The 16,705-nt window shown below is 34.0% G+C and overlaps 1 protein-coding gene across 1 annotated transcript; it reads left to right on the top strand.

Annotated features, from left to right (window-relative positions):
• The first annotated feature begins 2,210 nt into the window (after positions 1 to 2,210).
• LOC125850123 (tubulin alpha chain-like) lies at positions 2,211 to 4,229 on the top strand. The gene is made up of 3 exons (XM_049530018.1): positions 2,211 to 2,444; positions 3,554 to 3,788; positions 3,868 to 4,229. Exons 1-3 carry the CDS (start codon positions 2,352 to 2,354, stop codon positions 4,227 to 4,229), a joined length of 690 nt encoding a protein of 229 aa, XP_049385975.1. The 5' UTR covers positions 2,211 to 2,351.
• The last annotated feature ends 12,476 nt before the right edge of the window (positions 4,230 to 16,705 follow it).

The raw sequence follows: 16,705 nt of genomic DNA, 5'->3' as shown, positions 1-16,705 counted from the left end.
GTGGTGTTGACATGTGTCATTTTTTCTTCTCCTTTTATATATAGATAGATTAAAGACCAGTTATTTTCACAATAACACAACAACACCATGATATAGTTATTAAATAGTCTTGTTGGGAAGGGGGGAGATTTTCTCTTAGTAATTTTATGTTTTTTTAATATTAATTTTTTCATATGCAAGTTAATTGATCAAATCATATCAATATATTGTACTTTTAATATATATTTTTTCTTTTAATTTATCATCAATAACATTTACAATTATTAACTTTCGCTTGGCCCTGATTATTTTGATCCCAACATATGGAATTTCAAAATAATGGTAGGATATGGCTGTCATGGGGTCCATATTTGGTGATAATTGATATATCTCCACAAGTTGCTTTCCAAATTCAATAATAAAAAAGAAGAAGAAGGGAACTATGGAACTACTTGAAAAATACAAGTATGAGAACCAATATGTCATGAATAATTATGGAAGATTTTAACTCTATGTTAAATAGTGATTTAATTAACATGGAATGTGGAATAATAAACAATGAGGAAGTGGAATATTTTCAAAAGAAAATTGAGTATTTGTCAATAGAGATTGATCGAAGAAAATCATTAAATGTATTTATTTTTCTTAAATATTAACGCTTATATTCTGTCTCCAACATAATTTTTCTTTGTTTTTATTAATCAAATTGTAAAATTTTATAATTAACCAGACTGAAATTTTTTACACCCCCTTTGGACTCTACAGCAAGGATCTTACACGATTTTTTTTTTCTTTGCAACAAACTCTATACACCGTCAACTATGGCTAACCTTTCCTATGGGAGGCCGGAGTAGATATGTGTTTGGTACGAAGAAAAATAATTTTCATTTAAATATTTAAATATTTCTATTGGAAAATAAGTCGGCTTTTTTTTTCTATCTAGTGTCCAATATTCATATTGGAGTTCAACTAAATTTAAATTCGTGCTGAAAAGTCTCACATTGAGGGTAATGCACCTCCTAACAAAGATAACTTTGTATCCATGGATATTCGAACCTAAGACATATGATTAAGGATGAACGAATACTTACCACTCTACGACAACCCTCGTTTATTAAAGTCGACACAAACTCTCATCAATTTCTTCTCATGCTCCTATAGATGAAATCCACCAAAATAAGTTAGTTAAACTATTAATTATCCTTAAAAAAAAGTAAAACACAAGAAACGACACTAATAAGTTGACGATTTACCAACTTTTATTAATATACACATTGAGTTTGTCCATATTGAATACATGATATATATGCATGTGGAGTTTACATGTACGTTGAGTGGACATCAGTTAAGAGGCGAACTCAGAATTTGAAAACTTCAGATGCATCAATATTATTATAATTTAAGTGTTAGTGAAACTTTCAATAACAATTAATGGATAATGTAATATTCGATTGATCACTAATGATTTGAACAATACTAAAAATATTAAATACAAATATGTAGATCAAATATGAACTCTAAGTTAATATTTGAACTTTACTTTGTTGTAATATCAGTTCATGCCTTTAAGCTAATATGTAGGTTGTTACTTTTTTTAATCAATTGAGTATGATAGCTCAATGGCGAAGGTAGACTCCTTTGCTATATATCTTGCAATTTTGATGCTATAAATAAGCCCTTTAAATTCAAAACTTAAAATAAAAACAGTGAAATAAGGCTTTAATTAAAATCGATTTCTGCCAGTTTTCAAGATAGACATGATTTTTTCCCGAAATTAACATGTACACATGCACCCCAACCTACACAATATGGATCCCCTTTTGTGGGTCACTACTTCTATGCTAAGTCAACGTGCAGTGTTACATTCATTGACTTAAACATATCAAAAATCAAATACGCAAAGTAAATAGAGTAACAACGAAGAAGTACACAAATTAAACGTAGAAATTAAATAAAATAATTTCGATAACTTCCACCAATCAAATAATAGTAATTAATTATGTAATTACATTTCTTCCGTGAAAAGTGTATTACTCCACAATTCTAATGAAGGAGAAACTTTAATTCAAAATAATTCAAAAACAGCGCGGGCTACACCACCTAACTTAACCCACGGTTAATATTAAACTCGAAATTTTCGGAGATAATATTAACCATAGTTAATGACCCGGATTAATTAACCCGATATCCATTTCCCCTTTTTTCCTATAAAAACGAAGCTCTTCAGTATATCACAATCTCACAATTCGAAATTTCGAAACTCTCAATTCTCCTTTTTGTCTTTAGAAACGGCGTCTTGATAAACGCCGTCCTTCTCTTCTTCTCCTTCATTTGAATTTTAGGGTTTCCATTTTTTCATTTCTATACCGAAAATGAGAGAGTGCATTTCAATCCACATTGGTCAGGCCGGTATTCAGGTCGGAAATGCTTGCTGGGAACTTTACTGCCTCGAGCACGGCATTCAGGTATAATTTTTATATTTTTTTGAATTTTAATCGCATTTTCTGTGTTTGATCTGTGTGTTTTGCTTCGTATATTGTTGGAAATGTGAAGTATTTTTCCGGATCCGGTTGATTAGTTTGTTTATAGGTTATGCATGTTTAGATTGAATGAAGATTTGAGTTTTTTTACAATAGATCTGATTGATATATTACTATAATGTGATTTTTTTTCAGTAGATCTGGTAGAATATTTTAGATGTAGGTTTGATAACTGTCCGATTGATATCATATGTGAATAAATGCTACTGATCTGGTTGATGATTTATGACTGGTAATGTAGGTGTTTTTAGTAGATCTGGTAGGATGTTTGAGATATAGATTTGATAACTGCCCGATTGACTTCAAATGCGGGTTAATAATTTTTGACTGATGATGTAGGTGTTTTCAGTAGATCTGGTAGAATATTTTAGATATAGGTTTGATAACTGTCCGGTTGATTTCAAATGTGATAGATCTATAGGTTTCCTGTTGTAGAGATGTGAAATTTTTTAAAGTAGATCTGAAGGAATATACGGTGGTTAGATCTGTAGTGCGATTCAAAATGTGGAACTATTTCGGTATATCTGATTGAATGATTTGTTGATGTTTAGGTTATATGTCCATGGAATGCTCTAAGGAGATATGTTATTGTATAGATTCAGTTAAAACCACCAAAATTAAAGTTTATATGCCTGTGTCGTACTTTAGATTGATCTGGTTCTGATGTCAAGTATATTATATCCTTGGTTAAATCTGTAGATGTAAGATTGTGTATGTGCACATGATTAATTTTGAATTAGGTGTATATTTGTATTGTGCACATGATTAATTTTGAATTAGGTGTATATTTGTATTACATTTAATTTGGAGTCTTTTATGTTTGAGCTGATGTATGATGATGCTCCATTGATGTTCCTTGGTTATATTTCTATGTTTTGATGGCTTTGTCTTGGAACTTACTTGTCCAACTTGTTGTCCTTTGAAACTAGCTTCGTTTGTTTTCTTCTGTAATATACATAATTGCTTCCCTTCTTGTAGATCTTGAGGAACTTGTTCATTATGAATTGCTAATATCCTTTCTTCTGTTTCCAAAGCCTGATGGCCAAATGCCAGGTGACAAAACTGTTGGAGGGGGTGATGATGCATTCAACACCTTCTTCAGTGAAACTGGAGCTGGAAAGCATGTGCCTAGAGCTGTCTTTGTAGATCTTGAGCCCACTGTCATTGATGAAGTGAGGACAGGAACTTACCGTCAGCTCTTTCACCCTGAACAGCTCATAAGTGGCAAAGAAGATGCAGCCAACAACTTTGCTCGTGGCCACTATACCAGTAAGCTAACCTCCTCACCAACTCTTACTTAAATCATTTGGTTTTAAAAGCTGATAGTTTTCTTTGTGTCTCCTTGTAGTTGGGAAAGAGATAGTTGATCTCTGCTTGGATCGCATCCGAAAGCTTGCAGACAACTGTACTGGTCTTCAAGGGTTCCTGGTCTTTAATGCTGTTGGTGGTGGTACCGGTTCAGGTCTTGGGTCACTTCTGCTGGAGCGTCTATCAGTTGACTATGGAAAGAAATCCAAACTTGGTTTCACAATTTATCCCTCACCACAGGTCTCAACTTCTGTTGTTGAGCCTTACAACAGTGTCCTGTCAACTCATTCTCTACTTGAGCACACTGATGTGTCAATCCTTTTGGATAATGAAGCCATTTATGACATTTGCAGGCGCTCATTGGACANAAAAAAAATTCTAGCAGTTTTTAATTTAAGATAGAATTGGGAAGTTAGTCGGTAGTTAGTTGATTTTTTTTCATTAATAATTGAGAATTTTAATTACTAAAAAATTAATTTGAAAAATTTAAATTAGTTTATAATAAAAAAAAAATTCCAGCAGTTTTTTAATTTAAGATAGAATTGGGAAGTTAGTTGATTTTTTTTCATTATTTTACATAGACTTTTAATTAATTTTCATTTCAATAATAAAGACTGTATTTAATATGTGTAACAAAATTACCGCATCTAATAACATGAAACGTGCATTTGTGTATACATTGCTTACTGAACTTAATTTTTTTTTTTTATATATATATAATAGAGATTATTGACATGTGTCTATATTTATTTAATTAATTATTGATTATTTAAAATTAGTTAAATTTTAAAATTAAAAAAATTGTTGTGTTGACATGTGTCGTTCTAATTATAATTATTGACATGTGTCTATATTTATTTATTTAATTATTGATTATTAATTATTTAAAATTTATTTAAAATACTGAAAATTTGTGGTGTTGACATGTGTCATTTTTTCTTCTCCTTTTATATATAGATAGATTTTCTATTTCTTTCTATTATATTCTATTTTCTATTCTACTTCTATCTATTTTATTATTATTTTTTTGGTTCACATGGGGCTAATTAATATCATCATATCATCATACCTAATAAGTGGTGGTTCCGGTCTTTTCTTTTCCTCAGATACAGAGTTTTGTGCAGTTGGCGACGTAAACCTAGAAGCGTGAAACCTAATTTTGCTTACTTTCAATGGCCTCCATGGCCACCGGCCAGCCTCCACCAATTGAGGTTGGCCTGACGAAGGGACCATTAGAGGTAAAGAAACTATCATATGCAAACACTCTTGCAGCGCCAAAAACTCAACATCATAGCTTACAGATTAAGCCGTTAACATATTTACATGGGGAACCAAAGCTAGTATGGGACGAGGAAGAAGTACAACAAATGATTATTAACGAGGACCTTCAATATGCAGTGCTTGGAAAATTTTCTTATGGATGGCCTGATATAATGGAACTGAGGAAGTTGATCCCAAAACAATGTGAGCTAAAAGGGGAAGTGAACATAGGGCTTTTGAGAAACAGATATGTATTAATCAGGGCATCACTGCTTGAGGATTATGTGAAACTGTTATCGAAGCCTCAATTTTACATCACTCATAATCATTGGTCATATCTTATGAGAACACTGAAGTGGAACCCCTTGTTTGATCCAGAGGAGGAAACGACCATCGCGATAGCCTGGATCTCTTTCCCATCATTGCCACCGAACTTTTTCGGTAAGGAGACAATATTTTCTATGGCAGCAGCTGTTGGAAGACCACTACAAGTAGACCAGGCAACTCAGAATAAAACAAGGCTTAGTTGTGCAAGGGTAAAGGTAGAGGTAGATTTGTTAGGAGAATTTCCAAAAAGAATTAATATTGGAATGAGGAAAAAGACGGGAGAAATCATGGAAAAATGGGTGACAATCAATTATGATTATGTTCCAAAATATTGCAAGACATGCAAGCTCCAAGGACACAATGAGAAGGACTGCTATGTAATCCATCCAGAACTTTTCACACAAGGTGAACAGATAGAGGAGAAAGAGCAGACGCAAGAGAAAGAAGATAAGGGGGAACAAAGTGATAAAGCTGAGGGAAAAGGTGTTAAGAGTAAAAATCAGGCACAGGGTGATAGGGTTCAGGAGGATAAAGAAAGGACAGCAGATGCAGGAGGTTTCATGGAACAAAGGAGGAGGTATGATTACAGAAAGGGGTTTCAAAATCAGAACAAAAGGATAGCACAAGTATGGACTGAACGCTTTTCACAAGTTAATGCAGAGGTGACTACAAAGAATAAATTTGGGGCATTAGAAGGGGCAGATGCTAAGCAAGATATGCTTACACCAAATGCAGAGGAGGGTAATACAGCAGTACAACAGAAAGCAGTAACACAACAGGAAGAAAATAGAAGAGAAAGTGAGACAGGGTCCTCTAATTTTCACATAACAGTGAACAAGACTGGACTGGAGCAGATTGATTGCTCAAAAAATTTGATTGTGAAAGATACAGGCTATAAAGGGACACAACTGGAGACAATTAAGGAAAGGGAAAGGGGGAATGCACTGGAATTGGAGAAAGAAGATGAGTTAGCAGGGAGAGAAGCAAATAGTTTTAGTATACCTAAGATTGATAAGAAACAACCACAAGAGATACAGGAAAAGCTAGACACAGAAGAAGAAGAAAACATGGATGCTAACATATATTGCATCAGTAGAGAGGGAGATCTATCTCCAAGACAAATAGGACATTTGAAGGGAAGATATGGGACTCACAAGAACAACAGTTTAGGCATATCTTATGTTAATACAAAGAGTAGAAGAGGCAAGGCCATATTTTTTGATCAATGATTAGTAAAATTCTATTTTGGAATATCAGATCAGTAAAATCTCAAAATTCTTTTGAGAGATTACTAGATCTAAATAGAAAACATCATTACTCATACATTGCACTCTTAGAGCCTTTTCAGAGTCCTTCAAAAATAGATAGATACATGAGAAGACTTGGGAAACAGCATGCCAAAGTTAATTGTTCTTCCAAAATATGGTTGTTTTGGGATAAGGAGTGGGAGGAGATGGATTGTATTGACTCAGTGCAGCAGATTACTGTCTCTTTCAAACATAGAATCAACAATGCTCATTTCAAAATTACAACAGTTTATGCTAGATGTAGTGCCCTGGAGAGATTGGAATTGTGGGAAGACCTTGAAGAGGTGGCTAACAATACTGATTGCCCTTGGATGGTAGGGGGAGATTTCAATACCATTACTGATGAGTCTGAAAAGTTGGGAGGATTACCTGTATCTCAAGTAGAAGTAGAGGACTTTGTACAATGCATAAGCTCTTGTGCATTAAATGAGATACAATTCTCTGGAAGTTATTACACTTGGTGGAATGGCAGAATAGAGCAAGAGTGCATATTTAAAAGACTGGACAGAGTCTTTGGGAATAATGCATTTATGGCTGAATTGCNGGGGTGAGTACCAAACCACACGGTACTCAACAAGTAAACCTCTAAACACGAGCTAAAGGGATAAAATACAAGTACTCCTTACACCCCAACCGAACCTTCACAACTACAATCTGTACAAAACCAGCCCAGCCTAACAGTTCACAATTTACAAGCACATATCTCAACAACAACATTCTAACAATCATATATTCTCAACAACAAGCTCAATATTCATCAGTCACAAGTTCCATAGAAAGGCACTCACAAGATCATCAACACACAAGATCAAGTTCACCAATAATAAAGAATTGCAATGCAATGTCAAGTATAGTGATGCATGTCTGACCTAATGATATACACCCGCTGTCTCTCAGTCCGGGACCCATGGGGGATATATCTGTCCATGCATCCATCGCGGCACGCGATACGACCATCGATAATAGTAACCATCGCGGCGCGCGATACGTTCCTCAAAATACAGTATCCGTTGCGACGCGCGACACGTCCCTCGAAATATAGTATCCATCGCGGCGCGCGATACGTCCCTCGAAATGGTACATCGTCTTTATTTTCTTATTCTTTCTCGATGCACACAACACTTGTCAGAACCATGTCTCAGAACCAATGCAAATGACATGTTCAGACAAATAATGAGGAGATGACCATTTTCATAACAATACACAATTCACAACAATACTACCGTGATACAAACATCAACAATGATTCAACAAGCCTTTCAACCCAGTCTCAAACATCACACATTAACAATTAAACACATTGCCTTTTATTACCCCTTTTTCATCATTAGAAAATAATCAATATGTACAAGTCAACCCATCACCAAGTCTCATTACCCCCAAACACATATCACAAGGAAATACACGAATCTCATACACTTAACAAGGGTTTAGAAATCCACTTGCCTTAAATAACTGAATAATCACTTCGAGACTTGAGTCTTCCCTTTTTGTTGAGCTTCCAAATCAATGCAATCTATTCAAGTACATATTCACAATAAGATTTCGAAACTAACAACGCCCATATTACTATAGGTTTAGCCTAGACCCAAAAGATCACCTAAATCTATAATTAAGTTTCTAAGTTTCAAAGCTTAGGTTAAGTTCCAATTCTTTTCCAAAATCATAATTCGAATAATATTCATATAATATAACATACCTAATATTTAATTGTATATCTCAATATTATTAACACTTGAATTTTTATACAGTAATCACAAGAAGAACTCAAGTTCACGGTGAAGTTACCAAACCGGTAACTTGCACTCGAGAAAGTAAATTGATAAAATACTGATCCATCCCATCCTTCTAATTATTGAACTATAATCTGCTAATCATTACCCATAAATTAATAATAAAATGCATGTCCTCACAATAATCCACCACAAGAAAATGCTTTCCAGTGCCATTTTTTTCCTTTTCTAGCTTTTCAATTTCTGCACTTTATTCAATTAAACAAATATACGACTTGTGGTCATTAATTCAACTATATGACCCTTAATATTGATAAACTTCCAACCAACACGTTGTATCCTTCTAATTATATATATAACCGTTATATTATAATCATATTAAGATATATGCTTATCAATTCAATTGATAACAAAATATTTCAAAGGGACTAGCATACCGACCTTAGGAATATGGAGCATCTGTAGATGTTTTCCGCCACAGTTTCTTTTCTTCTTTTTTTATCTTAGTTAATGACTTCAAAATAGTAAACCTTACTTACTTTATTTTAATAAATCTGGGTTAAGAGGTCTAAGGTATTAAATAACTAGGGACTTGACCCATTAACCAACAATTAAATAAATAAATTGTTTAATATATACCCATTAATTAAATAACCGTAGTTACTGAATAATTTAAAATTTTCAAATCAACATCACCGACTAATCAAATTTTACTCGGGGCAACTATCAAGAGGGGTAAAACGCTAATTTTATGAAAAATCCCAAAAACGACCTTCCGGGTCATTACAATTATATAATTTGTTTCAATATATATATACAAAAGAATCAATTGTATAATTTGTGTTTGTATGAAGCGAGAAAGAGAGAAAGATAAAAGAAAACTGGGCAGGGGAAGATTTGTATTTGTATAATTATAAGTGTATAGGACTAATATATATGTATTTGTATATACAATTTTCTCTCGCTTTATACAAACACAAACGCAATTTATACATTTGTGTTTGTATAAAGTGAGAGAGGCGAGCGAGAGTGGCGAGCGAGATTCTCTGTGCATGAGAGGCGAACGAAAAGATATGTATATATACAGTTTTCTCTCACTTTATACAAACACAAACACATCTTATATATTTGTGTTTGTATCAAAGTGAGAGAGGCAAGGGATCCAGCGAGAAACGAGAGTGGCGAGCGAGAATTTTAGGGAGAGAGGCGAATGGCAATAGTTTGTTACAGGTTACAATTAAATCAAACTGTGGTTATAACATTTAATTTGAATTAATAATTTAATATTTTATACAATTTTCCCTATAAAAAATACTAATAAGCTGAAAAATACTCCTGATAAACAGAATAATTATTTGATATTTGGTGTTATTTATTGGTGAAATAGAGACAGGATGATAAATGCTGAGTAAATCTATGTCATTGACTTTAAAGAAAAAGAATCCATAAGATCTTATTGTTTTTAACAGATTTGGAAATAAAAAATTCTATGTCATGAAAGGAAATAATTAATATTAAGAATCATTTAAGAGTTTGTGCCCACACATTTTGGCTTTTTTTTCAAGTTGGTGCTTAGGTATTTAAGAGTTTGTGCCCACACATTTTGGCTTTTTTTTCAAGTTGGTGGTTAGGTTGTATGCACCTGTAAGTGTTTAATTAAATATTTTCTATTTTCACCGACATAATTACCCAATAATTTGGTAAGCTAAAATTTAAAATAACCACATCACTATTTTTTTATTGTTATCGATGATAATGTCTCTTAGATCAAATGGTGAAAAGATCTTCCAGATTAGACAAGATTTATGGTCAAAATTTTGACAATTATCATAGTAATTCTGACGATTTATCAGAATTTTTTAACATTTTTGACAATTACTATAATTGGTAATATGCCAACATTTTACTCCATATTCTTACAAAAGGCACATTTAATGTTTCTTTTCAGTCTTCTTGACAATTGGCAACCAAAAAAATTATTATAAATTTGAATTGTAATAAAATATCTAAAGAGGATCACTCAAGCATGTTTCATGATTTGTTTGGGAGTTGGGAACATAAATCATAGGGTGGCCCATAGAAAAATTATTATGTTTACATGCCCATATGATAATTGACTGAAGAGAAAATACATAAAATCACCTTCGCACCAAAATTTATTTTAGCACTTTAACTTTACATATAATTATTTACCCCCTAATTTCATTCCAAGTGAATTTAAATCCACCCTAAGTTTATAAGACCCAGGGACGGCTCAACGTAATCAGAGACCTAAAGTAAAATTTCTATTAGATGCCTAAAATCCAAATAGACTTCGTATGTATTTTTGTTTTTAAAAAAAAATCTTACACTTTCAAATGCAAATTATTACTTAATATTTTTTATAAATGGTTTCTTCAAAAAAATTTCAATTATAAGTTTTATATAATATTTTATCAATTCAATGTTGAAAAACATTCTTTCACCAAGACAATCTTTATATGAATTGTTAACATAACTGTAAAAGTAAAAGTTGACAATTTTCTAACAAAGATAAGAGTTAAAACCATAGAATCTGATTTAAGAAGTTAAGAACTTGATATATCCACATTATCACGTTTGTTGTAATGCTTGAATTTTAAGAAGAAATAGAAAAAGAATTTACAATTGACTTTGATCAACACTTTTTGATTATTCATTCATATTTTTGGCCAACTATTTCTCTAACTAATCAAAAAGTTGAAGGAGCGTATAAAAGAAGTTAAAAAGAATAAAATAATGTGAGAGTTTACAGAGAGAATATAAGAAAATAAAATAATATTTTCTTGATTCCTTTTATTTGAATGAGATTAAAGAGAATAAAATAATATATTTTTTAAAAAAATTATTTTTCATCACTAATAATCAAATTTTCTACGAAAAGATTAACACATAATTTATCCTCGATAATAATTTGAGGCCCCCAAATATTAGGGGCCTAAGGCATATGCCTTATTTCTTTAAGCATAGAGTCGACCTTGATAAGACCAGTCTCACGATGGCAAGTATATTCCACACGCGTCATGTGTAACACCCCGTATTCGAAACATATCAAAAATGCAGATTTTCAAAAGTTGCAGGTGCCAGCGACGGAAGCCAACTACGGACCGTAAATCAACTCCGTCGATGGGTCAGTCAAATTCCAGCCTTCGGTCGAGAACGACGGTCGATCAGTATGGACCGTCAGTCGACTCACAGTCCATCAGTCCCGTCCGTCGGTCACTCCGACAGCAGTTAAGTCGGGGGCCTTTTGGTCTTTTTCTATTTTGTTTAACCCCTAAGCTACGTCGTTTAGACCCTAAATTATGGGGTTTTAGTCACTTTAAGCCTAGAAACATAACTAGAACTTACCTAAGTCAAATCATTAATCAACACTTAGAAGAATTAGAGCGTAAGAAGAAAAGAGAGGTCAAGAACCCTAGTTCAAGAACGCATCAAGTTTTATTCAATTCCAGCCCAGAAATCAAAGGATTTCTCCGTGGAATTCGTCACCAGGTATGTGGAATTTCACTAGTGGGTTCCTTTCACCCATTAGGTCACTAGTTTTCAGTCAGTTTCTTGATTCCCTTATTATGACTAGACCTAGGGTTTCTTAAATGTTAAAATTATTGGGTTCTTAGCTGTTAGAATGATCCAAATCAGATTAGTACGTTAATATTCAGTTTATTGCATGAATTCCAGAACCCTAGCTATGTATTTCTTTACTTCTTGAATTACACATGCTAGGTCAGATATTTCAGTATTCAGTTATACATGCCTCAGTTTATGAATGCATCATTATCATATTAATTGTTGCATGTTTTGTTTGAGCTATCCAGTAACTTACAGAAACTCAGTCATAATGTGTTAACCACTTAATCTATTGGGAGTAGCATAATACCAAGTTAGACTAGGGTTCAGTGTACCCATATAGTCCCAGAACTACGAGCCACGTAGGTGTAAGTCCCCTCTGTAGGCAATATCAGTTAGTGGTCACGCTAGTCATGCCTCTATATCTTTGGCCGGGTATATTGGGTCCTCTCGATGGGGCGTATGCATCGGACTCCACATTTAGCTCATGTGATTTTATTATCGGTTATTAGTAGCTCCCACAGTTCAGTCAGATTCTATTGTATTGACCTCATTTACAATACTGTCAGTATACAGTTTCAGCATGTTATAAATTGGTCATTGCATTCAGTTAGCTCAATAGTCAGTATCTATATCATGTTCAAATTATTTCATTGCTTATTTGCTTTGTTCAGTTATATGTTATTTCAATTGTACTATATCATGCTAGCGCAGTACCTTTCAAGTACTGACGCATACATGCGCTACAGCTTCTCGTAATGTAGGTTCAAGTTCTCAACATCCAGATCACGCTTAGATTGGTTCCGGATCTCCAGTTCAACAGAATCAGTGGTGAGTCCTTATTCTCCGAGGACAATAGTCATGAGTTTCTTTTTCGTATTTTTAGTCCTTTAGTTTCAATTTTGCTAGACTTAGCTGGGGTATGTCCCAGCATTTCTAGTCAGTTAGAGGCTATTTTCAGACATAGTTAGATTCAGCTTAGTATTGAGTTAATATCTTCCTTGCATTAAACTCATCAGTTTTCATTTATCTCAGTTAAATTATATGGGTATTCCCTATCTTTTCATTTTTATTTATAATTTAGCTTCCGCATCAGTTTATTATCTTTAGCATGATCATGATCATGCCAACAAGGTTAGCTTGGGATCACTTGTGGTCTTAGGTCTTGTGTCTGCGTCTCGGGGGTAGCTCGAGGCGTGACAAACTTGGTATCAGAGCATTAGGTTTAAGTGTCCTAGGATATCTGAAAAGCCGCACTAAGTAGAGTCCTTTTCATGAATGTGAAGTGTACCACATCTAATGAGAGGGAGGCTACGAGGTGTTTTAGGAAAACTTCATTTTCTTGCTATCTTATCGTGCATGGGTGTAATCTACCTTCTAATCCATCGTTATGCGCTTAAGATCATGCCTTCTCGTAGAAGCTTACACATGGAATGCTAATGCACGCAATGCTANTTATATGGGTATTCCCTATCTTTTCATTTTTATTTATAATTTAGCTTCCGCATCAGTTTATTATCTTTAGCATGATCATGATCATGCCAACAAGGTTAGCTTGGGATCACTTGTGGTCTTAGGTCTTGTGTCTGCGTCTCGGGGGTAGCTCGAGGCGTGACAAACTTGGTATCAGAGCATTAGGTTTAACTGTCCTAGGATATCTGAAAAGCCGCACTAAGTAGAGTCCTTTTCATGAATATGAAGTGCACTACATCTAATGAGAGGGAGGCTACGAGGTGTTTTAGGAAAACTTCATTTTCTTACTATCTTATCGTGCATGGGTGTGATCTACCTTCTAATCCGTCGTTTTGCGCTTAAGATCATGCCTTCTCATAGAAGCTTGCACATGGAATGCTAATGCACGCAATGCTAATGCAATTCCTCTAGTCCCAGATCAGGAAGTTTCGAATGCAGAATTTTGGAACGCTAATTCAGCTTTTTGCTCAAAGTATGACCAACCAGAATAATCAGCAGGTTCCAGTTTCTACTAATAGAAATGATGGATCAGTGCGCACCAACTACTATTTATTAGTTTTGAAGTTGGCGCCCCGCGCCACTCAGTGTGTCAGGGTCGCCAGGACCCTTACTCTTTCGACCTTCTTTTCGTGTGAGTTCCCTTGAATAGTACATATGTTATGTACTTTATATCCACGCTTAAAATCTTCATTAATCTTTCAGAGATCATGCATATCCAAGTCATAACTCTTGAATTCATAATCCAAATTCAAGATAGAGTTAAGAGTAAAGTTCAAGGGAGTTGTTTTGAGTCAGTTGAGAAGTCTTTTGCAAACTTTTAAAACTTGTTTTAGGACTTGAATACTTGAGTATGAGGATGAGGAGAGTTGAGTTTTCATTTTTCAAAATGAATATATGGGAACTAAGTATTTCCAAGAGTAAATACTTTTACATTTAAAATGAAAGGAAACCTAGATTTCCAAATGAGTTCATGAGGAGTTTTGAGCACTATCTCTTTTAAGAGAATCTTTTGATTAATAATATCAAAATTGAGGATGAGGAAATGATTTTAATCATATGAGCATAATTTATATTAATTGTGAGTAGTATTGAGCCCCGATATGGGGATGAGTTCAGACAACTCAAAGTCCTCATAAACCATGTATGCCAACATGGGTAAAGGGTCATACATTTTAAATGATTCCTTATTTATTTTTAAACATAGCTTAGTGGATCCACTTAGTTGAGGATGTATTATACTTTGGCAATGTATATTACAGTTCTGGCAGCATGGGCGAAATGATGTATTATCACGTAGATCATAGTGATGGTTGTCGGTTAGAAAATCTCCCAAATACGAGTAAAAAGTTAGTATTGTATTTTTAAATACTTTGAGTTGTAATTTACTATTTTCAAAGTTTTCTTTATACTGTATATTTTATTGTTGCTTTATAATGAGTTGAGTATTCTTGAACTGAGTTGAGTATTTCTGAGTTTGAGTATCTTTGAGTATCTTTAAGTATCCTTGAGTATCTTTGAGTAGCTTTGAGTATCCTTGAGTATCTTTGAGTTTAGTTGAGTTGAGATGAGGTAAGTATGTTCTTTCTTTCTATCATATCAAGCTTATGTCTGGGCTTTAGAGTTCCTCTTGCATGCTCGTACATTCCATGTACTTACGTCATTTGGCATGCATCTTTCATGATGTAGATACAGGCAACCAGGGTCATCAACAGGCGCTCCGTTGATACCACTTGCAGTCCCAGAGTTTGATTGGTGAGGCTCCTTGCTTTCCAGAAGGCTCCACACTTTGTTTTTATTAGGATGATCGGGGGTCTTGTCCTGACATCCATCGTAGTACTTAGAGGCCTCATAAACAGTAGAGTTTTGAGAAGTCTGTTTCATTTTCAATTGTTAATGTTCTAGACTTGAGTTGCTTCTTTTGGCCAGTTGAATGTTTTCTTTAAAATATTCTAAGTTATCTTTTTTGAGACTGTTTGAGAAAACATTTACTTTTGAGTTCATCTAATGTTGAATAAGTCTTCCACTGAGTGTTGAGCCAAGCCAAGGGTTCGCTTAGGGACAAGCAATGGTTTCTCGAGTGCCAGTTGCGTCATGGTATAGGTTCGGGGCGTGATAATTTCATCAAGCCTTCTTTATTCAAGGCATCCCTTTAATAGAATAAGTTTAATATTATGGATTTCCCAGTCTTGAGATTGCAGACCAATCACAAACAACACACGAATTATTCAAATTTAATACATAATTAATAACTAATGAAATAATAGGTGCTTATTTGAAATTATCGATTGAATTAATAAATATGATATGAATGTATGTCTAATTAGATAGATTATTCTTATATTTTCATGGAGTAACATATACTGAAAGGCAAAAGGTCAATTGTTAGATTTCGGGACTGATGGAATCGACAGAATTTCATTCTGACACCAGAAACTTTAAAAGACCCCAAAAATCAATTTCTTTAAAACTTAGCCTTTAAAACTCACAAACATACCAAATTCTCAACTTTTAACTCAAAGTTCAAAACAAACTTTTCAAACTCAATCATAAAAGACTCAAGGTCGATAACAAGAGGGGCAAAATGGTAATTTCATGAAACTTTTTAAGAATAACCAACCGGATCAGTACACGTATCAATGGTGTGATGGGCATTGGTACGAGTAGCACTGTTATTAAAGGAAAAATTTATTACTATAATATGATAGATTGTAATTCGAGAATGCCAAAGCATATGCGCGCATTAGCTGATGTGTTAGTGACCTGATTACTTATGTGTGGTTATGTTTCTTTATTGAATTTGTATATTTGAGAAAATTGAGGTGATTATATGTCATAGCGACATTTGATTTATAGAGATGTCTCATCATCCCATTTTATTGATATCATATTGTGCACATGCATTGACATGATATTGAGTATGAGTAAAGGTCTAACACATGTAGATCATTCGTGTTAATACACTACTAAAAAAGTTGCCAAAAAGAGACGGAAAAAAGCGATGCAGTCAATCTCGTCACTTTTTGGCTCGACGCTTTTCAAAAGCAACGGACTGCGTCGCAAAAAAGCGATGGACAGCGTCTCTTAGTCCGTCGCTTTTTAGTCAAAATTTTGGTCAAATATTTTTAAAAAAGTGACGGACAAATAGACGTTGTCCGTCGCTTTTTTAAAATTAAGTTGAACAAAATACGGG

This window comes from Solanum stenotomum, unplaced genomic scaffold (genome assembly GCF_019186545.1).
Source record: "Solanum stenotomum isolate F172 unplaced genomic scaffold, ASM1918654v1 scaffold14088, whole genome shotgun sequence".
Classification (NCBI taxonomy): domain Eukaryota; kingdom Viridiplantae; phylum Streptophyta; class Magnoliopsida; order Solanales; family Solanaceae; genus Solanum; species Solanum stenotomum.
Note: the sequence above shows the minus strand (reverse complement) of the source record. Positions and strands in the feature narration are given on the sequence as shown.